The sequence below is a fragment of the Oncorhynchus clarkii genome, chromosome 4 (genome assembly GCF_045791955.1).
Source record: "Oncorhynchus clarkii lewisi isolate Uvic-CL-2024 chromosome 4, UVic_Ocla_1.0, whole genome shotgun sequence".
NCBI classification, from domain to species: domain Eukaryota; kingdom Metazoa; phylum Chordata; class Actinopteri; order Salmoniformes; family Salmonidae; genus Oncorhynchus; species Oncorhynchus clarkii.
In genome coordinates this window covers 92366295-92392849 of record NC_092150.1, presented here as the reverse complement: position 1 = coordinate 92392849, position 26555 = coordinate 92366295, and the positions used below count along the sequence as shown (strand labels likewise).

Below are 26555 nucleotides of genomic sequence, written 5' to 3'. Positions count from 1 at the left end.
TCACTACCACTACTACAACCAGTCACTACCACTACTATAACCAGTCACTACCACTACTATAACCAGTCACTACCACTACTATAACCAGTCACTACCACTACTATAACCAGTCACAACTATAACCATAACCAGTCACTACCACTACTACAACCAGTCACTACCACTACTATAACCAGTCACTACCACTACTATAACCAGTCACTACCACTACTATAACCAGTCACTACCACTACTATAACTATAACCAGTCACTACCACTACTATAACCAGTCACTACCACTACTTCTTCTGTCAATCTGTCTCAGTTGAAATAAAGGTTCTGGGTCTCCCCTCCAGAACACCTTCCCTCGCCAGGTAGATAAATAATTACCTGTGGGTCTCCCCTCCAGAACAGCTTCCTTAGCCAGGTTGCGTGCACTGCGCTAGCAGAAACCACACCCCCTCCTGGGCGAGGGAGCCGATTGGCCAGTTTGGAGATGGACAGGACATTCTGACTGGTTAGAACGGGTTCCAGAGCGGCCAGGGGATCCGACACCTCATCGGTCATCTTACGGTAGTCCAGCCCTGAGGGAACATACAACTTTACCATAACAGAGGAAACAGATATCTAACGTGCATATACACTTAAAATGACATATAGACATATACACACTACCACACAAAAGGTTGGTTGGGGTCACTTAGAAAGAAAAGCACATTTTTTTTGTCCATTAAAATAACATCAAATTGATCAGAAATACAGTGTAGACATTGTTAATGTTGTAAATGACTATTGTAGCTGGAAACGACTGATTTTTAAAAAATGGAATATCTACATAGGCGTACAGAGGCCCATTATCAGCAACCATCACTCCTGTGTACCAATGGCACGTTGTGTTAGCTAATACAAGTTTATTATTTTAAAAGGCTAATTGATCATTAGAAAACCCTTTTGAAATTATGTTAGCACAGCTGAAAACTGTTGTACTGATTAAAGAAGCAGTAAAACTGGCCTTCTTTAGACTAGTTGAGTATCTGGAGCATCAGCATTTGTGGGTTCGATTACAGGCTCAAAATGACCAGAAACAAAGGATTTTCTTCTGAAACTCGTCAGTCTATTATTGTTCTGAGAAATGAAGGCTATTCCATGCGAGAAATGTACTACTCCCTTCACAGAACAGCGCAAACTGGCTCTAACCAGAATAGAAAGAGGAGTGGGAGGCCCCGGTGCACAACTGAGCAAGAGGACAAGTACATTAGAGTGTCAAGTTTGAGAAACAGCCGCCTCACAAGTCCTCAACTGGCAGCTTCATTGAATAGTACCCGCAAAACACCAGTCTCAACGTCAACAGTGAAGAGGCGACTCTGGGACGATGCAAAGAAAGAGCCATCTCTCAGACTGGCCAATAAAAATAAAAGATTAAGATGAGCAAAAGAACACAGACACTGGACAGAGGAACTCTGCCTAGAAGACCAGCATCCCAGAGTCGCCTCTTCACTGTTGACGTTGAGACTGGACAGAGGAACTCTGCCTAGAAGACCAGCATCCCAGAGTCGCCTCTTCACTGTTGACGTTGAGACTGGACAGAGGAACTCTGGCCAAGAAGGCCAGTATCCCAGAGTCGCCTCTTCACTGTTGACGTTGAGACTGGTGTTACACTCCTCTGTAACAGAGTCTCCCATCAATATTTTAAATCGATTCAGGGTCACTAACATATCTAGATGAAGCATGGGTTGTAGACTATTCCATTCAGCAGCACTAACATATCTAGATGAGGCATGGGTTGTAGACTATTCCATTCAGGGCAATCACCTAGCAGACCGGGTATGGTAACATAGCAACCACCTAGCAGACCGGGTATGGTAACATAGCAACCACCTAGCAGACCGGGTATGGTAACATAGCAACCACCTAGCAGACCGGGTATGGTAACATAGCAACCACCTAGCAGACCGGGAATGGTAACATAGCAACCACCTTGCAGACCGGGTATGGTAACATAGCAACCACCTAGCAGACCGGGTATGGTAACATAGCAACCACCTAGCAGACCGGGTATGGTAACATAGCAACCACCTAGCAGACTGGGTATGGTAACATAGCAACCACCTAGCAGACGGGGTATGGTAACATATCAACCACCTAGCAGACCGGGTATGGTAACATAGCAACCACCTAGCAGAACGGGTATGGTACCATAGCAACCACCTGGCAGACCGGGTATGGTAACATAGTAACCACCTAGCAGACCGGGTATGGTAACATAGTAACCACCTAGCAGACCGGGTATGGTAACATATCAACCACCTACATATCAACCACCTAGCAGACCGGGTATGGTAACATAGCAACCACCTAGCAGACCAGGTAAGGTAACATAGCAACCACCTAGCAGACCGGGTATGGTAACATATCAACCACCTAGCAGACCAGGTATGGTAACATAGCAACCACCTAGCAGACCGGGTATGGTAACATATCAACCACCTAGCAGACCGGGTATGGTAACATAGCAACCACCTTGCAGACCGGGTATGGTAACATAGCAACCACCTAGCAGGCCGGGTTCATGCGAGAAATGTACTACTCCCTTCACAGAACAGCGCAAACTGGCTCTAACCAGAATAGAAAGAGGAGTGGGAGGCCCCGGTGCACAACTGAGCAAGAGGACAAGTACATTAGAGTGTCAAGTTTGAGAAACAGCCGCCTCACAAGTCCTCAACTGGCAGCTTCATTGAATAGTACCCGCAAAACACCAGTCTCAACGTCAACAGTGAAGAGGCGACTCTGGGACGATGCAAAGAAAGAGCCATCTCTCAGACTGGCCAATAAAAATAAAAGATTAAGATGAGCAAAAGAACACAGACACTGGACAGAGGAACTCTGCCTAGAAGACCAGCATCCCAGAGTCGCCTCTTCACTGTTGACGTTGAGACTGGACAGAGGAACTCTGCCTAGAAGACCAGCATCCCAGAGTCGCCTCTTCACTGTTGACGTTGAGACTGGACAGAGGAACTCTGGCCAAGAAGGCCAGTATCCCAGAGTCGCCTCTTCACTGTTGACGTTGAGACTGGTGTTACACTCCTCTGTAACACTCCTCTGTACCCAAGCAGACCGGGTATGGTAACATAGCAATCCCCTAGCAGACCGGGTATGGTAACATAGCTACCACCTAGCAGACATGGGTATGGTAACATAGCAACTACCTAGCAGAACGGGTATGGTACCATAGCAACCACCTAGCAGACCGGGTATGGTAACATAACAACCACCTTGCAGACGGGTATGGTAACATAGACCAGACTACAGAGGTAAAGAGGGAGTTTACCTGCTGGTGGTGAAGGAGACCAGACTACAGAGGGAGTTTACCTGCTGGTGGTGAAGGAGACCAGACTACAGAGGTAAAGAGGGAGTTTACCTGCTGGTGGTGAAGGAGACCAGACTACAGAGGTAAAGAGGGAGTTTACCTGCTGGTGGTGAAGGAGACCAGACTACAGAGGTAAAGAGGGAGTTTACCTGCTGGTGGTGAAGGAGACCAGACTACAGAGGGAGTTTACCTGCTGGTGATGAAGGAGACCAGACTACAGAGGTAAAGAGGGAGTTTACCTGCTGGTGGTGAAGGAGACCAGACTACATAGGGAGTTTACCTGCTGGTGGTGAAGGAGACCAGACTACAGAGGGAGTTTACCTGCTGGTGGTGAAGGAGACCAGACTACAGAGGTAAAGAGGGAGTTTACCTGCTGGTGATGAAGGAGACCAGACTACAGAGGTAAAGAGGGAGTTTACCTGCTGGTGGTGAAGGAGACCAGACTACAGAGGGAGTTTACCTGCTGGTGGTGAAGGAGACCAGACTACAGAGGTAAAGAGGGAGTTTACCTGCTGGTGGTGAAGGAGACCAGACTACAGAGGGAGTTTACCTGCTGGTGGTGAAGGAGACCAGACTACAGAGGTAAAGAGGGAGTTTACCTGCTGGTGGTGAAGGAGACCAGACTACAGAGGGAGTTTACCTGCTGGTGGTGAAGGAGACCAGACTACAGAGGGAGTTCACCTGCTGGTGGTGAAGGAGACCAGACTACAGAGGTAAAGAGGGAGTTTACCTGCTGGTGGTGAAGGAGACCAGACTACAGAGGTAAAGAGGGAGTTTAACTGCTGGTGGTGAAGGAGACCAGACTACAGAGGGAGTTTACCTGCTGGTGGGGGAGGAGACCAGACTACAGAGGTAAAGAGGGAGTTTACCTGCTGGTGGTGCAGGAGACCAGACTACAGAGGTAAAGAGGGAGTTTACCTGCTGGTGGTGAAGGAGACCAGACTACAGAGGGAGTTTACCTGCTGGTGGTGCAGGAGACCAGACTACAGAGGTAAAGAGGGAGTTTACCTGCTGGTGGTGAAGGAGACCAGACTACAGAGGGAGTTAGCCTGCTGGTGGTGAAGGAGACCAGACTACAGAGGTAAAGAGGGAGTTTATCTGTTGGTGGTGAAGGAGACCAGACTACAGAGGGAGTTTACCTGCTGGTGGGGGAGGAGACCAGACTACAGAGGTAAAGAGGGAGTTTACCTGCTAGTGGTGAAGGAGACCAGACTACAGAGGGAGTTTACCTGCTGGTGATGAAGGAGACCAGACTACAGAGGGAGTTTACCTGCTGGTGGTGAAGGAGACCAGACTACAGAGGTAAAGAGGGAGTTTACCTGCTGGTGGTGAAGGAGACCAGACTACAGAGGGAGTTTACCTGCTGGTGATGAAGGAGACCAGACTACAGAGGGAGTTTACCTGCTGGTGGTGAAGGAGACCAGATTACAGAGGTAAAGAGGGAGTTTACCTGCTGGTGGGGGAGGAGACCAGACTACAGAGGGAGTTTACCTGCTGGTGGTGAAGGAGACCAGACTACAGAGGGAGTTTACCTGCTGGTGGGGGAGGAGACCAGACTACAGAGGTAAAGAGGGAGTTTACCTGCTGGTGATGAAGGAGACCAGACTACAGAGGGAGTTTACCTGCTGGTGGTGAAGGAGACCAGACTACAGAGGGAGTTTACCTGCTGGTGGTGAAGGAGACCAGATTACAGAGGTAAAGAGGGAGTTTACCTGCTAGTGGTGAAGGAGACCAGACTACAGAGGGAGTTTACCTGCTGGTGGTGAAGGAGACCAGACTACAGAGGTAAAGAGGGAGTTTACCTGCTAGTGGTGAAGGAGACCAGACTACAGAGGGAGTTTACCTGCTGGTGGTGAAGGAGACCAGACTACAGAGGTAAAGAGGGAGTTTACCTGCTAGTGGTGAAGCAGACCAGACTACAGAGGGAGTTTACCTGATGGTGGTGAAGGAGACCAGACTACAGAGGTAAAGAGGGAGTTTACCTGCTGGTTGAGATGGAGACCAGACTACAGAGGGAGTTTACCTGCTGGTGGTGAAGGAGACCAGACTACAGAGGTAAAGAGGGAGTTTACCTGCTGGTGGTGAAGGAGACCAGACTACAGAGGGAGTTTACCTGCTGGTGGTGAAGGAGACCAGACTACAGAGGTAAAGAGAGAGTTTACCTGCTGGTGGTGAAGGAGACCAGACTACAGAGGGAGTTTACCTGCTGGTGGTGAAGGAGACCAGACTACAGAGGTAAAGAGGGAGTTTACCTGCTGGTGGTGAAGGAGAGCAGACTACAGAGGGAGTTTACCTGCTGGTGGGGGAGGAGACCAGACTACAGAGGTAAAGAGGGAGTTTACCTGCTGGTGGGGAAGGAGACCAGACTACAGAGGGAGTTTACCTGCTGGTGGGGAAGGAGACCAGACTACAGAGGTAAAGAGGGAGTTTACCTGCTGGTGGTGAAGGAGACCAGACTACAGAGGTAAAGAGGGAGTTTACCTGCTGGTGGTGAAGGAGACCAGACTACAGAGGTAAAGAGGGAGTTTACCTGCTGGTGGTGAAGGAGACCAGACTACAGGGGTAAAGAGGGAGTTTACCTGCTGGTGGTGAAGGAGACCAGACTACAGAGGGAGTTTACCTGCTGGTGATGAAGGAGACCAGACTACAGAGGTAAAGAGGGAGTTTACCTGCTGGTGGTGAAGGAGACCAGACTACATAGGGAGTTTACCTCCTGGTGGTGAAGGAGACCAGACTACAGAGGTAAAGAGGGAGTTTACCTGCTGGTGATGAAGGAGACCAGACTACAGAGGTAAAGAGGGAGTTTACCTGCTGGTGGTGAAGGAGACCAGACTACAGAGGTAAAGAGGGAGTTTACCTGCTGGTGATGAAGGAGACCAGACTACAGAGGTAAAGAGGGAGTTTACCTGCTGGTGGTGAAGGAGACCAGACTACAGAGGGAGTTTACCTGCTGGTGGTGAAGGAGACCAGACTACAGAGGTAAAGAGGGAGTTTACCTGCTGGTGGTGAAGGAGACCAGACTACAGAAGGAGTTTACCTGCTGGTGGTGAAGGAGACCAGACTACAGAGGTAAAGAGGGAGTTTACCTGCTGGTGGGGAAGGAGACCAGACTACAGAGGGAGTTTACCTGCTGGTGATGAAGGAGACCAGACTACAGAGGTAAAGAGGGAGTTTACCTGCTGGTGGTGAAGGAGACCAGACTACAGAGGGAGTTTACCTGCTGGTGGTGAAGGAGACCAGACTACAGAGGTAAAGAGGGAGTTTACCTGATGGTGGTGAAGGAGACCAGACTACAGAGGGAGTTTACCTGCTGGTGGTGAAGGAGACCAGACTACAGAGGGAGTTCACCTGCTGGTGGTGAAGGAGACCAGACTACAGAGGTAAAGAGGGAGTTTACCTGCTGGTGGTGAAGGAGACCAGACTACAGAGGGAGTTTACCTGCTGGTGGTGAAGGAGACCAGACTACAGAGGTAAAGAGGGAGTTTAACTGCTGGTGGTGAAGGAGACCAGACTACAGAGGGAGTTTACCTGCTGGTGGGGGAGGAGACCAGACTACAGAGGTAAAGAGGGAGTTTACCTGCTGGTGGTGCAGGAGACCAGACTACAGAGGTAAAGAGGGAGTTTACCTGCTGGTGGTGAAGGAGACCAGACTACAGAGGGAGTTTACCTGCTGGTGGTGCAGGAGACCAGACTACAGAGGTAAAGAGGGAGTTTACCTGCTGGTGGTGAAGGAGACCAGACTACAGAGGGAGTTTACCTGCTGGTGGTGAAGGAGACCAGACTACAGAGGTAAAGAGGGAGTTTATCTGTTGGTGGTGAAGGAGACCAGACTACAGAGGGAGTTTACCTGCTGGTGGGGGAGGAGACCAGACTACAGAGGTAAAGAGGGAGTTTACCTGCTAGTGGTGAAGGAGACCAGACTACAGAGGGAGTTTACCTGCTGGTGATGAAGGAGACCAGACTACAGAGAGAGTTTACCTGCTGGTGGTGAAGGAGACCAGATTACAGAGGTAAAGAGGGAGTTTACCTGCTGGTGATGAAGGAGACCAGACTACAGAGGGAGTTTACCTGCTGGTGGTGAAGGAGACCAGATTACAGAGGTAAAGAGGGAGTTTACCTGCTGGTGGGGGAGGAGACCAGACTACAGAGGGAGTTTACCTGCTGGTGGTGAAGGAGACCAGACTACAGAGGGAGTTTACCTGCTGGTGGGGGAGGAGACCAGACTACAGAGGTAAAGAGGGAGTTTACCTGCTGGTGATGAAGGAGACCAGACTACAGAGGGAGTTTACCTGCTGGTGGTGAAGGAGACCAGACTTCAGAGGGAGTTTACCTGCTGGTGGTGAAGGAGACCAGATTACAGAGGGAGTTTACCTGCTGGTGGTGAAGGAGACCAGACTACAGAGGTAAAGAGGGAGTTTACCTGCTAGTGGTGAAGGAGACCAGACTACAGAGGGAGTTTACCTGCTGGTGGTGAAGGAGACCAGACTACAGAGGTAAAGAGGGAGTTTACCTGCTAGTGGTGAAGGAGACCAGACTACAGAGGGAGTTTACCTGCTGGTGGTGAAGGAGACCAGACTACAGAGGTAAAGAGGGAGTTTACCTGCTAGTGGTGAAGGAGACCAGACTACAGAGGGAGTTTACCTGATGGTGGTGAAGGAGACCAGACTACAGAGGTAAAGAGGGAGTTTACCTGCTGGTTGAGATGGAGACCAGACTACAGAGGGAGTTTACCTGCTGGTGGTGAAGGAGACCAGACTACAGAGGTAAAGAGGGAGTTTACCTGCTGGTGGTGAAGGAGACCAGACTACAGAGGGAGTTTACCTGCTGGTGGTGAAGGAGACCAGACTACAGAGGTAAAGAGGGAGTTTACCTGCTGGTGGTGAAGGAGACCAGACTACAGAGGGAGTTTACCTGCTGGTGGTGAAGGAGACCAGACTACAGAGGTAAAGAGGGAGTTTACCTGCTGGTGGTGAAGGAGACCAGACTACAGAGGGAGTTTACCTGCTGGTGGGGGAGGAGACCAGACTACAGAGGTAAAGAGGGAGTTTACCTGCTGGTGGGGAAGGAGACCAGACTACAGAGGGAGTTTACCTGCTGGTGTGGAAGGAGACCAGACTACAGAGGTAAAGAGGGAGTTTACCTGCTGGTGGTGAAGGAGACCAGACTACAGAGGTAAAGAGGGAGTTTACCTGCTGGTGGTGAAGGAGACCAGACTACAGAGGTAAAGAGGGAGTTTACCTGCTGGTGGTGAAGGAGACCAGACTACAGAGGTAAAGAGGGAGTTTACCTGCTGGGGGTGAAGGAGACCAGACTACAGAGGTAAAGAGGGAGTTTACCTGCTGGGGGTGAAGGAGACCAGACTACAGAGGTAAAGAGGGAGTTTACCTGCTGGTGGTGAAGGAGACCAGACTACAGAGGTAAAGAGGGAGTTTACCTGCTGGTGGTGAAGGAGACCAGACTACAGAGGTAAAGAGGGAGTTTACCTGCTGGTGGTGAAGGAGACCAGACTACAGAGGTAAAGAGGGAGTTTACCTGCTGGGGGTGAAGGAGACCAGACTACAGAGGTAAAGAGGGAGTTTACCTGCTGGTGGTGAAGGAGACCAGACTACAGAGGTAAAGAGGGAGTTTACCTGCTGGTGGTGAAGGAGACCAGACTACAGAGGTAAAGAGGGAGTTTACCTGCTGGGGGTGAAGGAGACCAGACTACAGAGGTAAAGAGGGAGTTTACCTGCTGGTGGTGAAGGAGACCAGACTACAGAGGTAAAGAGGGAGTTTACCTGCTGGGGGTGAAGGAGACCAGACTACAGAGGGAGTTTACCTGCTGGGGGTGAAGGAGACCAGACTACAGAGGTAAAGAGGGAGTTTATCTGTTGGTGGTGAAGGAGACCAGACTACAGAGGTAAAGAGGGAGTTTACCTGCTGGTGGTGAAGGAGACCAGACTACAGAGGTAAAGAGGGAGTTTACCTGCTGGTGGTGAAGGAGACCAGACTACAGAGGTAAAGAGGGAGTTTACCTGCTGGGGGTGAAGGAGACCAGACTACAGAGGTAAAGAGGGAGTTTACCTGCTGGTGGTGAAGGAGACCAGACTACAGAGGTAAAGAGGGAGTTTACCTGCTGTTGGTGAAGGAGACCAGACTACAGAGGTAAAGAGGGAGTTTACCTGCTGGTGGTGAAGGAGACCAGACTACAGAGGGAGTTTACCTGCTGGTGGTGAAGGAGACCAGACTACAGAGGTAAAGAGGGAGTTCACCTGCTGGTGGTGAAGGAGACCAGACTACAGAGGTAAAGAGGGAGTTGACCTGCTGGTGGTGAAGGAGACCAGACTACAGAGGGAGTTTACCTCCTGGTGGTGAAGGAGACCAGACTACAGAGGGAGTTTACCTGCTGGTGGTGAAGGAGACCAGACTACAGAGGTAAAGAGGGAGTTTACCTGCTGGTGGTGCAGGAGACCAGACTACAGAGGTAAAGAGGGAGTTTACCTGCTGGTGGTGCAGGAGACCAGACTACAGAGGTAAAGAGGGAGTTGACCTGCTGGTGGTGAAGGAGACCAGACTACAGAGGGAGTTTACCTCCTGGTGGTGAAGGAGACCAGACTACAGAGGGAGTTTACCTGCTGGGGGTGAAGGAGACCAGACTACAGAGGTAAAGAGGGAGTTTACCTGCTGGGGGTGAAGGAGACCAGACTACAGAGGTAAAGAGGGAGTTTACCTGCTGGGGGTGAAGGAGACCAGACTACAGAGGTAAAGAGGGAGTTTACCTGCTGGGGGTGAAGGAGACCAGACTACAGAGGGAGTTTACCTCCTGGTGGTGAAGGAGACCAGACTACAGAGGGAGTTTACCTGCTGGGGGTGAAGGAGACCAGACTACAGAGGTAAAGAGGGAGTTTACCTGCTGGGGGTGAAGGAGACCAGACTACAGAGGTAAAGAGGGAGTTTACCTGCTGGTGGTGAAGGAGACCAGACTACAGAGGTAAAGAGGGAGTTTACCTGCTGGGGGTGAAGGAGACCAGACTACAGAGGGAGTTTACCTGCTGGGGGTGAAGGAGACCAGACTACAGAGGTAAAGAGGGAGTTTATCTGTTGGTGGTGAAGGAGACCAGACTACAGAGGTAAAGAGGGAGTTTACCTGCTGGTGGTGAAGGAGACCAGACTACAGAGGTAAAGAGGGAGTTTACCTGCTGGTGGTGAAGGAGACCAGACTACAGAGGTAAAGAGGGAGTTTACCTGCTGGGGGTGAAGGAGACCAGACTACAGAGGTAAAGAGGGAGTTTACCTGCTGGTGGTGAAGGAGACCAGACTACAGAGGTAAAGAGGGAGTTTACCTGCTGTTGGTGAAGGAGACCAGACTACAGAGGTAAAGAGGGAGTTTACCTGCTGTTGGTGAAGGAGACCAGACTACAGAGGTAAAGAGGGAGTTTACCTGCTGGTGGTGAAGGAGACCAGACTACAGAGGTAAAGAGGGAGTTTACCTGCTGGGGGTGAAGGAGACCAGACTACAGAGGTAAAGAGGGAGTTTACCTGCTGGTGGTGAAGGAGACCAGACTACAGAGGTAAAGAGGGAGTTTACCTGCTGGGGGTGAAGGAGACCAGACTAAAGAGGGAGTTTACCTGCTGGGGGTGAAGGAGACCAGACTACAGAGGTAAAGAGGGAGTTTATCTGTTGGTGGTGAAGGAGACCAGACTACAGAGGTAAAGAGGGAGTTTACCTGCTGGTGGTGAAGGAGACCAGACTACAGAGGTAAAGAGGGAGTTTACCTGCTGGTGGTGAAGGAGACAAGACTACAGAGGTAAAGAGGGAGTTTACCTGCTGGGGGTGAAGGAGACCAGACTACAGAGGTAAAGAGGGAGTTTACCTGCTGGTGGTGAAGGAGACCAGACTACAGAGGTAAAGAGGGAGTTTACCTGCTGTTGGTGAAGGAGACCAGACTACAGAGGTAAAGAGGGAGTTTACCTGCTGGTGGTGAAGGAGACCAGACTACAGAGGTAAAGAGGGAGTTTACCTGCTGGTGGTGAAGGAGACCAGACTACAGAGGTAAAGAGGGAGTTTACCTGCTGGTGGTGAAGGAGACCAGACTACAGAGGTAAAGAGGGAGTTTACCTGCTGGTGGTGAAGGTGACCAGACTACAGAGGTAAAGAGGGAGTTGACCTGCTGGTGGTGAAGGAGACCAGACTACAGAGGTAAAGAGGGAGTTTACCTGCTGGTGGTGAAGGAGACCAGACTACAGAGGTAAAGAGGGAGTTTACCTGCTGGTGGTGAAGGAGACCAGACTACAGAGGGAGTTTACCTGCTGGTGGTGAAGGAGACCAGACTACAGAGGTAAAGAGGGAGTTCACCTGCTGGTGGTGAAGGAGACCAGACTACAGAGGTAAAAAGGGAGTTGACCTGCTGGTGGTGAAGGAGACCAGACTACAGAGGGAGTTTACCTCCTGGTGGTGAAGGAGACCAGACTACAGAGGGAGTTTACCTGCTGGTGGTGAAGGAGACCAGACTACAGAGGTAAAGAGGGAGTTTACCTGCTGGTGGTGAAGGAGACCAGACTACAGAGGTAAAGAGGGAGTTGACCTGCTGGTGGTGAAGGAGACCAGACTACAGAGGGAGTTTACCTGCTGGGGGTGAAGGAGACCAGACTACAGAGGTAAAGAGGGAGTTTACCTGCTGTTGGTGAAGGAGACCAGACTACAGAGGTAAAGAGGGAGTTTACCTGCTGTTGGTGAAGGAGACCAGACTACAGAGGTAAAGAGGGAGTTTACCTGCTGGTGGTGAAGGAGACCAGACTACAGAGGTAAAGAGGGAGTTTACCTGCTGGGGGTGAAGGAGACCAGACTACAGAGGTAAAGAGGGAGTTTACCTGCTGGTGGTGAAGGAGACCAGACTACAGAGGTAAAGAGGGAGTTTACCTGCTGGTGGTGAAGGAGACCAGACTACAGAGGTAAAGAGGGAGTTTACCTGCTGGGGGTGAAGGAGACCAGACTACAGAGGGAGTTTACCTGCTGGGGGTGAAGGAGACCAGACTACAGAGGTAAAGAGGGAGTTTATCTGTTGGTGGTGAAGGAGACCAGACTACAGAGGTAAAGAGGGAGTTTACCTGCTGGTGGTGAAGGAGACCAGACTACAGAGGTAAAGAGGGAGTTTACCTGCTGGTGGTGAAGGAGACCAGACTACAGAGGTAAAGAGGGAGTTGACCTGCTGGTGGTGAAGGAGACCAGACTACAGAGGGAGTTTACCTGCTGGGGGTGAAGGAGACCAGACTACAGAGGTAAAGAGGGAGTTTACCTGCTGTTGGTGAAGGAGACCAGACTACAGAGGTAAAGAGGGAGTTTACCTGCTGTTGGTGAAGGAGACCAGACTACAGAGGTAAAGAGGGAGTTTACCTGCTGGTGGTGAAGGAGACCAGACTACAGAGGTAAAGAGGGAGTTTACCTGCTGGGGGTGAAGGAGACCAGACTACAGAGGTAAAGAGGGAGTATACCTGCTGGTGGTGAAGGAGACCAGACTACAGAGGTAAAGAGGGAGTTTACCTGCTGGTGGTGAAGGAGACCAGACTACAGAGGTAAAGAGGGAGTTTACCTGCTGGGGGTGAAGGAGACCAGACTACAGAGGGAGTTTACCTGCTGGGGGTGAAGGAGACCAGACTACAGAGGTAAAGAGGGAGTTTATCTGTTGGTGGTGAAGGAGACCAGACTACAGAGGTAAAGAGGGAGTTTACCTGCTGGTGGTGAAGGAGACCAGACTACAGAGGTAAAGAGGGAGTTTACCTGCTGGTGGTGAAGGAGACCAGACTACAGAGGTAAAGAGGGAGTTTTACCCAAAAGGCCTTTGTAGATGAAGACATACAAATGTATATAAAGTGGAGACATGATGTATGATAAACAGAGTCCAGTCTCTGTTAGACAGAGGAGGCTGCATGATAAACAGAGTCCAGTCTCTGTAAGACAGAGGAGGCTGCATGATAAACAGAGTCCAGTCTCTGTAAGACAGAGGAGGCTGCATGATAAACAGAGTCCAGTCTCTGTTAGACAGAGGAGGCTGCATGATAAACAGTCTCTCTGTCAGACAGGAGGCTGCATGATAAACAGAGTCCAGTCTCTGTTAGACAGAGGAGGCTGCATGATAAACAGTCTCTCTGTCAGACAGGAGGCTGCATGATACACAGAGTCCAGTCTCTGTTAGACAGAGGAGGCTGCATGATAAACAGAGTCCAGTCTCTGTCAGACAGAGGAGGCTGCATGATAAACAGAGCAGTCTCTGTAAGACAGAGGAGGCTGCATGATAAACAGAGTCCAGTCTCTGTTAGACAGAGGAGGCTGCATGATAAACAGAGTCCAGTCTCTGTTAGACAGAGGAGGCTGCATGATAAACAGAGTCCAGTCTCTGTTAGACAGAGGAGGCTGCATGATAAACAGAGTCCAGTCTCTGTTAGACAGAGGAGGCTGCATGATAAACAGAGTCCAGTCTCTGTCAGACAGAGGAGGCTGCATGATAAACAGAGGAGGCTGCATGATAAACAGAGTCCAGTCTCTGTTAGACAGAGGAGGCTGCATGATAAACAGAGTCCAGTCTCTGTTAGACAGAGGAGGCTGCATGATAAACAGAGTCCAGTCTCTGTCAGACAGAGGAGGCTGCATGATAAACAGAGTCCAGTCTCTGTAAGACAGAGGAGGCTGCATGATAAACAGAGTCCAGTCTCTGTACGACAGAGGAGGCTGCATGAAAAACAGAGTCCAGTCTCTGTAAGACAGAGGAGGCTGCATGATAAACAGAGTCCAGTCTCTGTTAGACAGAGGAGGCTACATGATAAACAGAGTCCAGTCTCTGTAAGACAGAGGAGGCTGCATGATAAACAGAGTCCAGTCTCTGTAAGACAGAGGAGGCTGCATGATAAACAGAGTCCAGTCTCTGTACGACAGGAGGCTGCATGATAAACAGAGTCCAGTCTCTGTCAGACAGAGGAGGCTGCATGATAAACAGAGTCCAGTCTCTGTAAGACAGAGGAGGCTGCATGATAAACAGAGTCCAGTCTCTGTTAGACAGAGGAGGCTGCATGATAAACAGAGTCCAGTCTCTGTTAGACAGAGGAGGCTGCATGATAAACAGAGTCCAGTCTCTGTTAGACAGAGGAGGCTGCATGATAAACAGAGTCCAGTCTCTGTCAGACAGAGGAGGCTGTATGATAAACAGAGTCCAGTCTCTGTCAGACAGAGGAGGCTGTATGATAAACAGAGTCCAGTCTCTGTCAGACAGAGGAGGCTGCATGATAAACAGAGTCCAGTCTCTGTCAGACAGAGGAGGCTGTATGATAAACAGAGTCCAGTCTCTGTCAGACAGAGGAGGCTGCATGATAAACAGAGTCCAGTCTCTGTTAGACAGAGGAGGCTGCATGATAAACAGAGTCCAGTCTCTGTTAGACAGAGGAGGCTGCATGATAAACAGAGTCCAGTCTCTGTAAGACAGAGGAGGCTGCATGATAAACAGAGTCCAGTCTCTGTCAGACAGAGGAGGCTGCATGATAAACAGAGTCCAGTCTCTGTAAGACAGAGGAGGCTGCATGATAAACAGAGTCCAGTCTCTGTAAGACAGAGGAGGCTGCATGATAAACAGAGTCCAGTCTCTGTCAGACAGAGGAGGCTGCATGATAAACAGAGTCCAGTCTCTGTTAGACAGAGGAGGCTGCATGATAAACAGAGTCCAGTCTCTGTCAGACAGAGGAGGCTGCATGATAAACAGAGTCCAGTCTCTGTCAGACAGAGGAGGCTGCATGATAAACAGAGTCCAGTCTCTGTAAGACAGAGGAGGATGCATGATAAACAGAGTCCAGTCTCTGTCAGACAGAGGAGGCTGCATGATAAACAGAGTCCAGTCTCTGTTAGACAGAGGAGGCTGCATGATAAACAGAGTCCAGTCTCTGTCAGACAGAGGAGGCTGCATGATAAACAGAGTCCAGTCTCTGTACGACAGAGGAGGCTGCATGATAAACAGAGTCCAGTCTCTGTAAGACAGAGGAGGCTGCATGATAAACAGAGTCCAGTCTCTGTCAGACAGAGGAGGCTACATGATAAACAGAGTCCAGTCTCTGTAAGACAGAGGAGGCTGCATGATAAACAGAGTCCAGTCTCTGTAAGACAGAGGAGGCTGCATGATAAACAGAGTCCAGTCTCTGTCAGACAGAGGAGGCTGCATGATAAACAGAGTCCAGTCTCTGTAAGACAGAGGAGGCTGCATGATAAACAGAGTCCAGTCTCTGTCAGACAGAGGAGGCTGCATGATAAACAGAGTCCAGTCTCTGTCAGACAGGAGGCTGCATGATAAACAGAGGAGACTGCATGATAAACAGAGTCCAGTCTCTGTTAGACGGAGGAGGCTGCATGATAAACAGAGTCCAGTCTCTGTTAGACAGAGGAGGCTGCATGATAAACAGAGTCCAGTCTCTGTCAGACAGAGGAGGCTGCATGATAAACAGAGTCCAGTCTCTGTTAGACAGAGGAGGCTGCATGATAAACAGAGTCCAGTCTCTGTCAGACAGAGGAGGCTGCATGATAAACAGAGTCCAGTCTCTGTTAGACAGAGGAGGCTGCATGATAAACAGAGTCCAGTCTCTGTAAGATGGAGGAGGCTGCATGATAAACAGAGTCCAGTCTCTGTAAGACAGAGGAGGCTGCATGATAAACAGAGTCCAGTCTCTGTAAGACAGAGGAGGCTGCATGATAAACAGAGTCCAGTCTCTGTCAGACAGAGGAGGCTGCATGATAAACAGAGTCCAGTCTCTGTTAGACAGAGGAGGCTGCATGATAAACAGAGTCCAGTCTCTGTCAGACAGAGGAGGCTGCATGATAAACAGAGTCCAGTCTCTGTCAGACAGGAGGCTGCATGATAAACAGAGGAGACTGCATGATAAACAGAGTCCAGTCTCTGTTAGACGGAGGAGGCTGCATGATAAACAGAGTCCAGTCTCTGTTAGACAGAGGAGGCTGCATGATAAACAGAGTCCAGTCTCTGTCAGACAGAGGAGGCTGCATGATAAACAGAGTCCAGTCTCTGTTAGACAGAGGAGGCTGCATGATAAACAGAGTCCAGTCTCTGTCAGACAGAGGAGGCTGCATGATAAACAGAGTCCAGTCTCTGTCAGACAGAGGAGGCTGCATGATAAACAGAGTCCAGTCTCTGTTAGACAGAGGAGGCTGCATGATAAACAGAGTCCAGTCTCTGTAAGATGGAGGAGGCTGCATGATAAACAGAGTCCAGTCTCTGTAAGACAGAGGAGGCTGCATGATAAACAGAGTCCAGTCTCTGTCAGACAGAGGAGGCTGCATGATAAACAGAGTCCAGTCTCTGTAAGACAGAGGAGGCTGCATGATAAACAGAGTCCAGTCTCTGTCAGACAGAGGAGGCTGCATGATAAACAGAGTCCAGTCTCTGTCAGACAGGAGGCTGCATGATAAACAGAGGAGACTGCATGATAAACAGAGTCCAGTCTCTGTTAGACGGAGGAGGCTGCATGATAAACAGAGTCCAGTCTCTGTTAGACAGAGGAGGCTGCATGATAAACAGAGTCCAGTCTCTGTCAGACAGAGGAGGCTGCATGATAAACAGAGTCCAGTCTCTGTTAGACAGAGGAGGCTGCATGATAAACAGAGTCCAGTCTCTGTCAGACAGAGGAGGCTGCATGATAAACAGAGTCCAGTCTCTGTTAGACAGAGGAGGCTGCATGATAAACAGAGTCCAGTCTCTGTAAGATGGAGGAGGCTGCATGATAAACAGAGTCCAGTCTCTGTAAGACAGAGGAGGCTGCATGATAAACAGAGTCCAGTCTCTGTAAGACAGAGGAGGCTGCATGATAAACAGAGTCCAGTCTCTGTCAGACAGAGGAGGCTGCATGATAAACAGAGTCCAGTCTCTGTTAGACAGAGGAGGCTGCATGATAAACAGAGTCCAGTCTCTGTCAGACAGAGGAGGCTGCATGATAAACAGAGTCCAGTCTCTGTCAGACAGGAGGCTGCATGATAAACAGAGGAGACTGCATGATAAACAGAGTCCAGTCTCTGTTAGACGGAGGAGGCTGCATGATAAACAGAGTCCAGTCTCTGTTAGACAGAGGAGGCTGCATGATAAACAGAGTCCAGTCTCTGTCAGACAGAGGAGGCTGCATGATAAACAGAGTCCAGTCTCTGTTAGACAGAGGAGGCTGCATGATAAACAGAGTCCAGTCTCTGTCAGACAGAGGAGGCTGCATGATAAACAGAGTCCAGTCTCTGTCAGACAGAGGAGGCTGCATGATAAACAGAGTCCAGTCTCTGTTAGACAGAGGAGGCTGCATGATAAACAGAGTCCAGTCTCTGTAAGATGGAGGAGGCTGCATGATAAACAGAGTCCAGTCTCTGTAAGACAGAGGAGGCTGCATGATAAACAGAGTCCAGTCTCTGTAAGACAGAGGAGGCTGCATGATAAACAGAGTCCAGTCTCTGTCAGACAGAGGAGGCTGCATGATAAACAGAGTCCAGTCTCTGTAAGACAGAGGAGGCTGCATGATAAACAGAGTCCAGTCTCTGTAAGACAGAGGAGGCTGCATGATAAACAGAGTCCAGTCTCTGTAAGACAGAGGAGGCTGCATGCATATGCAACAATCATAATTCATTACAGAGAGAAAAGTGGCCTGAACACGCTTCTTTCTAGCCATAAGCGGGAAGCAAGCCTTATTACGAAAATAAAAAACCCAATTTCAATGTAAGCTTGTCACAAGATTATCCACATGAACTTTAAAGGACAACTTGTCATCCAACCATATACCTAGGTATGTGTAGGATGACACTTTTTCAATGGATAAGCCACCAGATGTGACAATCCTAACCTTCTCTGGCAGAGTTCTAACTCTGGTAAAGGTCATGAATTTAGTTTTTTGTACATTCAAGACCAGTTTGAGACCATAAAGGGAGGCCTGCAGTGACTGAAAAGCAGTGTGGATCTCTTCAACAGCCTGAACCAGAGAAGGAATTACATAAAGAGATGACTGTGTCATCTGTATATAGATGTAACTTTGCTGGTTGCATCCCATTCCCCAAATCATTAATACAAAAATTGAGAACAACACAGGAGCTAAAATGGAACCCTGGGGGACACCTTTATTAATCTCTAGAAAGCCAGACTTGTGATGCTCAGTATATAACACATTAGTTCCTAAACCAATTTACTGCCCCTTCACTGAGACCCAATGTTTCTGAGTCTAGCTAACAACAATCAACTGAATCAAATACCTTTGTTAAATACACAAACGGAGCAACACAATGTTGCTTTATATCAAGTGCGTTAATGTCGTCGTTTGCCACACTGCCATAGCTGCAGTTGCGGTGCTGTTCAGGTCACCAGCCGCCACTGGTGTGTGTGGTAGAAGGGCTGGTGTTACGAGGGACAGGAGGGTAGGAAGTGATGCTAGCAAATACTGTTGACAACTTCCTGTCGAGTTCAGAACACACGGGCGGGACACACACACACACACAAACATCATAGAGCCCTGGTCTAAAGTAGTGCCCTGCATAGGGAATAGGGTGCCGTAGAGCCCTGGTCTAAAGTAGTGCCCTGCATAGGGAATAGGGTGCCGTATAGCCCTGGTCTAAAGTAGTGCCCTGCATAGGGAATAGGGTGCCATAGAGCCCTGGTCTAAAGCAGTGCCCTGCATAGGGAATAGGGTGCCGTAGAGCCCTGGCCTAAAAGAGTGACGTCCCTGGCTGTTTCCTTACCGGTAGTGACGTCCCTGGCTGTTTCCTTACCGGTAGTGATGTCCCTGGTTGTTTCCTTACCGATAGTGATATCCCTGGTTGTTTCCTTACCGGTAGTGATATCCCTGGCTGTTTCCTTACCGGTAGTGATGTCCCTGGCTGTTTCCTTACCGGTAGTGATATCCCTGGCTGTTTCCTTACCGGTAGTGACGTCCCTGGCTGTTTCCTTACCGGTAGTGACGGAGCGGAGCTTCTTGAGCAGTTTGATGTGAGTGTCAGGGGTGATGACAGAAGAGCAGTATGATCCACAACATTCCTCCAACAGGGTATAGTAATACAACAGCCTAGAGAGGAGAGGAGAATCAGAGAGAGGAGAATCAGGGAGAGGAGAGGAGAATCAGGGAGAGGAGAAGAGAATCAGGGAGAGGAGAATCAGGGAGAGGAGAATCAGGGAGAGGATAATCAGGGAGAGGAGAGGATAATCAGGGAGAGGAGAGGAGAATCGGGGAGAGGAGAATCAGGGAGAGGAGAGGAGAATTAGGGAGGGGAGAATCAGGGAGAGGAGAATCAGGGAGAGGAGAATCAGGGAGAGGAGAGGAGAATCAGGGAGAGGAGAAGATAATCAGGGAGAGGAGAAGAGAATCAGGGAGAGGAGAATCGAGGAGAGGAGAATCGAGGAGAGGAGAATAAGGGAGAGGAGAATCAGGGAGGGGAGAATCAGAGAGAGGAGAGGAGTATCAGGGAGAGGAGAGGAGAATCAGGGAGAGGAGAGGAGAATTAAGGAGAGGAGAATCAGGGAGAGGAGTATCAGGGAGAGGAGAGGAGAATCAGGGAAAGGAGTATCAGGGAGAGGAGAGGAGAATTAAGGAGAGGAGAATCAGGAAGAGGAGTATCAGGGAGAGGAGAGGAGAATCAGGGAAAGGAGAATCAGGGAGAGGAGAAGAGAATCAGGGAGAGGAGAATCAGGGAGAGGAGAGGAGAATCGAGGAGAGGAGAATCAGAGAGAGGAGAGGAGTATCTGGGAGAGGATAATCAGGGAGAGGAGAGGAGAATTAGGGGGAGGAGAGGAGAATCAGGGAGAGGAGAATCAGGGAGAGGAGAATCAGGGAGAGGAGAGGAGAATCGAGGAGAGGAGAATCAGGGGGAGGAGAGGAGAATCAGGGGGAGGAGAGGAGAACCAGGGGGAGGAGAGGAGAACCAGGGGGAGGAGAGGAGAATCAGGTGGAGGCGAGGAGAATCGAGGAGAGGAGAATCAGGGGGAGGAGAGGAGAATCAGGGGGAGGAGAGGAGAATCAGGGAGAGGAGAGGAGAATTAGGGAGAGGAGAATCAGGGAGAGGAGAGGAGAATCGAGGAGAGGAGAATCAGGGAGAGGAGAATCAGGGAGAGGAGAGGAGAATCAGGTGGAGGCGAGGAGAATCGAGGAGAGGAGAATCAGGGGGAGGAGAGGAGAATCAGGGGGAGGAGAGGAGAATCAGGGAGAGGAGAGGAGAATCGAGGAGAGGAGAATCAGGGAGAGGAGAATCAGGGAGAGGAGAGGAGAATCAAGGGAGAGGGGAGGAGAATCAAGGGAGAGGAGAGGAGAATCAAGGGGGAGGAGAGGAGAATCAGGGGGAGGAGAGGAGAATCAGGGAGAGGAGAATCAGGGAAAGGCGAGGAGAATCAGGGAGAGGAGAATCAGGGAGAGGAGAATCAGGGAGAGGAGAGGAGAATTAAGGAGAGGAGAATCAGGGAGAGGAGTATCAGGGAGAGGAGAATCAGGGAAAGGAGTATCAGGGAGAGGAGAGGAGAATTAAGGAGAGGAGAATCAGGAAGAGGAGTATCAGGGAGAGGAGAGGAGAATCAGGGAAAGGAGAATCAGGGAGAGGAGAAGAGAATCAGGGAGAGGAGAATCAGGGAGAGGAGAGGAGTATCAGGGAGAGGAGAATCAGGGGGAGGAGAGGAGAATCAGGGGGAGGAGAGGAGAACCAGGGGGAGGAGAGGAGAACCAGGGGGAGGAGAGGAGAATCAGGTGGAGGCGAGGAGAATCAGGGAGAGGAGAAGAGAATCAGGGAGAGGAGAGGAGAATCGAGGAGAGGAGAATCAGAGAGAGGAGAGGAGTATCAGGGAGAGGATAATCAGGGAGAGGAGAGGAGAATTAGGGGGAGGAGAGGAGAATCAGGGAGAGGAGAGGAGAATCAGGGAGAGGAGAATCAGGGAGAGGAGAGGAGTATCAGGGAGAGGAGAATCAGGGAGAGGAGAGGAGAATCGAGGAGAGGAGAATCAGGGGGAGGAGAGGAGAATCAGGGGGAGGAGAGGAGAATCAGGGGGAGGAGAGGAGAACCAGGGGGAGGAGAGGAGAACCAGGGGGAGGAGAGGAGAAACAGGTGGAGGCGAGGAGAATCAGGGAGAGGAGAGGAGAATCGAGGAGAGGAGAATCGAGGAGAGGGGAATCAGGGGGAGGAGAGGAGAATCAGGGGGAGGAGAGGAGAATCAGGGAGAGGAGAGGAGAATTAGGGAGAGGAGAATCAGGGAGAGGAGAGGAGAATTAGGGAGAGGAGAATCAGGGAGAGGAGAATCGAGGAGAGGAGAATCAGGGAGAGGAGAGGAGAATCAGGGAGAGGAGAGGAGAATCAAGGGAGAGGGGAGGAGAATCAAGGGAGAGGAGAGGAGAATCAGGGAGAGGAGAATCAGGGAGAGGAGAATCAGGGAGAGGAGAATCAGGGAAAGGCGAGGAGAATCAGGGAAAGGCGAGGAGAATCAGGGAGAGGAGAATCAGGGAGAGGAGAGGAGAATTAGGGAAAAGCGAGGAGAATCAGGGAGAGGAGAGGAGAATCAGGGGGAGGAGAGGAGAATCAAGGGGGAGGAGAATCAGGGAGAGGAGAATCAGGGAGAGGAGAATCAGGGAGAGGAGAGGAGAATTAGGGAAAGGCGAGGAGAATCAGGGAGAGGAGAATTAGGGAGAGGAGAGGAGAATTAAGGAGAGGAGAAGAGAATCAGGGAGAGGAGAATCAGAGAGAGGAGAGGAGATTTGAGGAGAGGAGAATCAGGGAGAGGAGAGGAGAATCAGGGAGAGGAGAGGAGAATCAAGGGGGAGGAGAGGAGAATCAGGGAGAGGAGAGGAGAATCAGGGAGAGGAGAGGAGAATTAAGGAGAGGAGAATTAGGGAGAGGAGAAGAGAATCAGGGAGAGGAGAATCAGAGAGAGGAGAGGAGAATCAAGGAGAGGAGAATCAGAGAGAGGAGAGGAGAATCAGATCGAGGAGAGGAGAATCAGGGGGAGGAGAGGCGAATCAGGGAGAGGAGAGGAGAATCAGGGAGAGGAGAGGAGAATCAGGGGGAGGAGAGGAGAATCAGGGGGAGGAGAGGAGAATCAGGGAGAGGAGAGGAGAATCAGGGAGAGGAGAATCAGGGACAGGAGAGGAGAATCAGGGAGAGGAGGGGAGAATATGGGAGAGGCGAGGAGAATCAGGGAGAGGAGGGGAGAATATGGGAGGGGAGAATATGGGAGGGGAGAATATAGGAGGGGAGAATATGGGAGAGGAGAATATGGGAGAGGAGAATCAGGGAGAGGAGAATCAGGGAGAGGAGAATCAGGGAGAGGAGAATATGGAATCAGGGAGAGGAGAAGATGGAATCCGGGAGAGGAGAATCAGGGAAAGGAGAAGATGGAATCCGGGAGAGGAGAATCAGGGAAAGGAGAAGATGGAATTCGGGAGAGGAGAATTAGGGAAAGGAGAAGATGGAATCCGGGAGAGGAGAATCAGGGAGAGGAGAAGATGGGAGAGGAGAATCAGGGAGAGGAGAAGATGGGAGAGGAGAATATGGGAGAGGAGAATATGGGAGAGGAGAATCAGGGAGAGGAGAGGAGAATCAAGGGAGAGGGGAGGAGAATCAAGGGAGAGGAGAGGATGGAATCCGGGAGAGGAGAGGATGGAATCCGGGAGAGGAGATTCAGGGAGAGGAGAAGATGGAATCCGGGAGAGGAGAATCAGGGAGAAGAGAAGATGGAATCCGGGAGAGGAGAATCAGGGAGAAGAGAAGATGGAATCCGGGAGAGGAGAATCAGGGAGAAGAGAAGATGGAATCCGGGAGAGGAGAATCAGGGAGAAGAGAAGATGGAATCCGGGAGAGGAGAATCAGGGAGAAGAGAAGATGGAATTAGGGAGAAGATGGAATCATGGAGAGGAGAATATAGAATCAGGGAGAGGATAAGAGGGAATCGGGGAGAAGATGGAATCGGGGAGAGGAGAAAATGGTATCAGGGAGAGGAGGAGAAGATGGAATCAGGGAGAAGAGGGAATCAGGGAGAGGAGAAGAGGGAATCAGGGAGAGGAGAAGAGGGAATCAGGGAGAGGAGAAGAGGGAATCAGTGAGAGGAGAAGGGGGAATCAGGGAGAGGAGAAGGGGGAATCAGGGAGAGGAGAAGGGGGAAACAGGGAGAGGAGAAGGGGGAATCAGGGAGAGGAGAAGGGGGAATCAGGGAGAGGAGAAGGGGGAAACAGGGAGAGGAGAAGAGGGAATCAGGGAGAGGAGAAGAGGGAATCAGTGAGAGGAGAAGGGGGAATCAGGGAGAGGAGAAGAGGGAATCAGGGAGAGGAGAAGAGGGAATCAGGGAGAGGAGAAGAGGGAATCAGGGAGAGGAGAAGATGGGATCAGGGAGAGGAGAAGAGGATCAGGGAGAGGAGAAGAGGATAAGGGAGAGGAGAAGGGGATCAGGGAGAGGAGAAGAGGAGAAGAGGATCAGGGAGAGGAGAGGAGAATCAGGGAGAGGAGAGGAGAATCAAGGGAGAGGAGAGGAGAATCAAGGGAGAGGAGAGGAGAATCAAGGAGAGGAGAAGAGAATCAGGGGGAGGAGAGGAGAATCAGGGAGAGGAGATTCAGGGAAAGGTGAGGAGAATCAGGGAAAGGTGAGGAGAATCAGGGAGAGGAGAATCAGGGAGAGGAGAATCAGGGAGAGGAGAATCAGGGAGAGGAGAATCAGGGAGAGGAGAATTAGGGAAAGGCGAGGAGAATCAGGGAGAGGAGAGGAGAATCAGGGAGAGGAGAATCAGGGAGAGGAGAGGAGAATCAGGGAGAGGAGAATCAGGGAGAGGAGAGGAGAATCAGGGAGAGGAGAGGAGAATCAGGGAGAGGAGAGGAGAATCAGGGAGAGGAGAGGAGAATCAGGGAGAGGAGAGGAGAATCAGGGGGAGGAGAGGAGAATCAGGGGGAGGAGAGGAGAATCAGGGAGAGGAGAGGAGAATCAGGGAGAGGAGAATCAGGGAGAGGAGAGGAGAATCAGGGGGAGGAGAGGAGAATCAGGGGGAGGAGAGGAGAATCAGGGGGAGGAGATGATAATCAGTGGGAGGAGAGGAGAATCAGGGAGAGGAGGGGAGAATATGGGAGAGGAGAGGAGAATCAGGGAGAGGAGGGGAGAATATGGGAGGGGAGAATATGGGAGGGGAGAATATAGGAGGGGAGAATATGGGAGAGGAGAATATGGGAGAGGAGAATCAGGGAGAGGAGAATCAGGGAGAGGAGAATCAGGGAGAGGAGAATCAGGGAGAGGAGAATCAGGGAGAGGAGAATATGGAATCAGGGAGAGGAGAAGATGGAATCCGGGAGAGGAGAATCAGGGAAAGGAGAAGATGGAATCCGGGAGAGGAGAATTAGGGAAAGGAGAAGATGGAATCCGGGAGAAGAGAATTAGGGAAAGGAGAAGATGGAATCCGGGAGAGGAGAATCAGGGAGAGGAGAAGAGAATATGGGAGAGGAGAATATGGGAGAGGAGAATATGGGAGAGGAGAATCAGGGAGAAGAGAGGATGGAATCAGGGAGAGGAGAGGATGGAATCCGGGAGAGGAGAGGATGGAATCCGGGAGAGGAGAATCAGGGAGAGGAGAAGATGGAATCCGGGAGAGGAGAATCAGGGAGAAGAGAAGATGGAATCCGGGAGAGGAGAATCAGGGAGAAGAGAAGATGGAATCCGGGAAAGGAGAATCAGGGAGAAGAGAAGATGGAATCCGGGAGAGGAGAATCAGGGAGAAGAGAAGATGGAATCCGGGAGAGGAGAATCAGGGAGAAGAGAAGATGGAATCAGGGAGAAGATGGAATTAGGGAGAAGATGGAACCATGGAGAGGAGAATATGGAATCAGGGAGAGGATAAGAGGGAATCGGGGAGAAGATGGAATCGGGGAGAGGAGAAGAGGGAATCAGGGAGAGGAGAAGAGGGAATCAGTGAGAGGAGAAGGGGGAATCAGGGAGAGGAGAAGGGGGAATCAGGGAGAGGAGAAGGGGGAATCAGGGAGAGGAGAAGGGGGAATCAGGGAGAGGAGAAGGGGGAATCAGGGAGAGGAGAAGAGGGAATCAGGGAGAGGAGAAGAGGGAATCAGGGAGAGGAGAAGATGGGATCAGGGAGAGGAGAAGAGGATCAGGGAGAGGAGAAGAGGAGAAGAGGATCAGGGAGAGGAGAAGAGGATCAACTTTAATGGATGGACATTTTAAAAGGGTTACTTCGGGATTTTGGCAAACTTGCCGATACCATTTGATGTATGTGAGTGCAGTTTGAAGGAAATAGCTAACTAGCATTTACACAATGACTGGATGTCTATGGGGATACAATCATAGCATGCTAGCAGATACCCATAGACTTCCAGTCAATTAAACATAGCATGCTAGCAGATACCCATAGACGTCCAGTCGATTAAACATAGCATGCTAGCAGATACCCATAGACTTCCAGTCAATTAAACATAGCATGCTAGCAGATACCCATAGACTTGACTTCCAGTCGATAAAACATAGCATGCTAGCAGATACCCATAGACTTCCAGTCAATTAAACATAGCATGCTAGCAGATACCCATAGACTTCCAGTCATTGCTCTAACGCTAGTTAGCACTGGCTCATGTAACATCCCCCTGGGGACAGAGACATAAGCATGGTATCCACCATGTTCATCGGGCTCTGGGGACTGAGACTAAAGGGCCTCATTGCCAATATCAGGAAGTATGCCTTTAAGGACACTGGCCAGCTGGACTTGTAGACCGTCATGGTGATGGGGACATTTTATACTAGCTCGGTCAGATACACATACGATTCTCAGCCCAATCTGACGATAGGACAATTGTGAAATATGGGCGGGTCCCGGAGGATTAAGAACCACTGTGATAGGCAGTGGAGAATGAAGGAGTGTTTGTACCTGGGCAGGTCTGTCCCTTCCACGGAGGTCAACACATATTTAGACATGTGACTGTGGAAAGACTCAGGTTCTGACTTCAGAGAGTCAAATAGAGCCAAGGTGTCCACACGACCCTCGATGTCCTTGGTAGAGAGACTGAGGAGGAGGAGGAGAGGGGGATGAGGAGGAGAGGAGGAGGAGGAGAGGGGTAGGGAGGAGGAGGAGGAGACAAATATTAGAGACAAATATTTCCCTCAGATTACACAGACCCACAAACAAATCCAATCTTGGTAAACTCCCGAATCTGTTGGGTGAAATACCACAGTGTTCCATCACAGCAGCAAGATTTGTGACCTGTTG

General features: G+C 50.4%; 1 protein-coding gene across 1 annotated transcript in view; it reads right to left on the bottom strand.

Annotated features, from left to right (window-relative positions):
- LOC139407442 (NBAS subunit of NRZ tethering complex-like) overlaps positions 1–26555 on the bottom strand; it is a 289155-nt gene that overhangs the window by 74725 nt on the left and 187875 nt on the right. Inside the window, exons 43-45 of the mRNA XM_071151235.1 lie at positions 26217–26351; positions 19288–19400; positions 371–564 (exon numbers count right to left, since the gene is read on the bottom strand). Of these exons, the coding sequence (XP_071007336.1) occupies positions 371–564; positions 19288–19400; positions 26217–26351 (442 nt within the window). The remainder of the gene's footprint in view (positions 1–370; positions 565–19287; positions 19401–26216; positions 26352–26555) is intronic.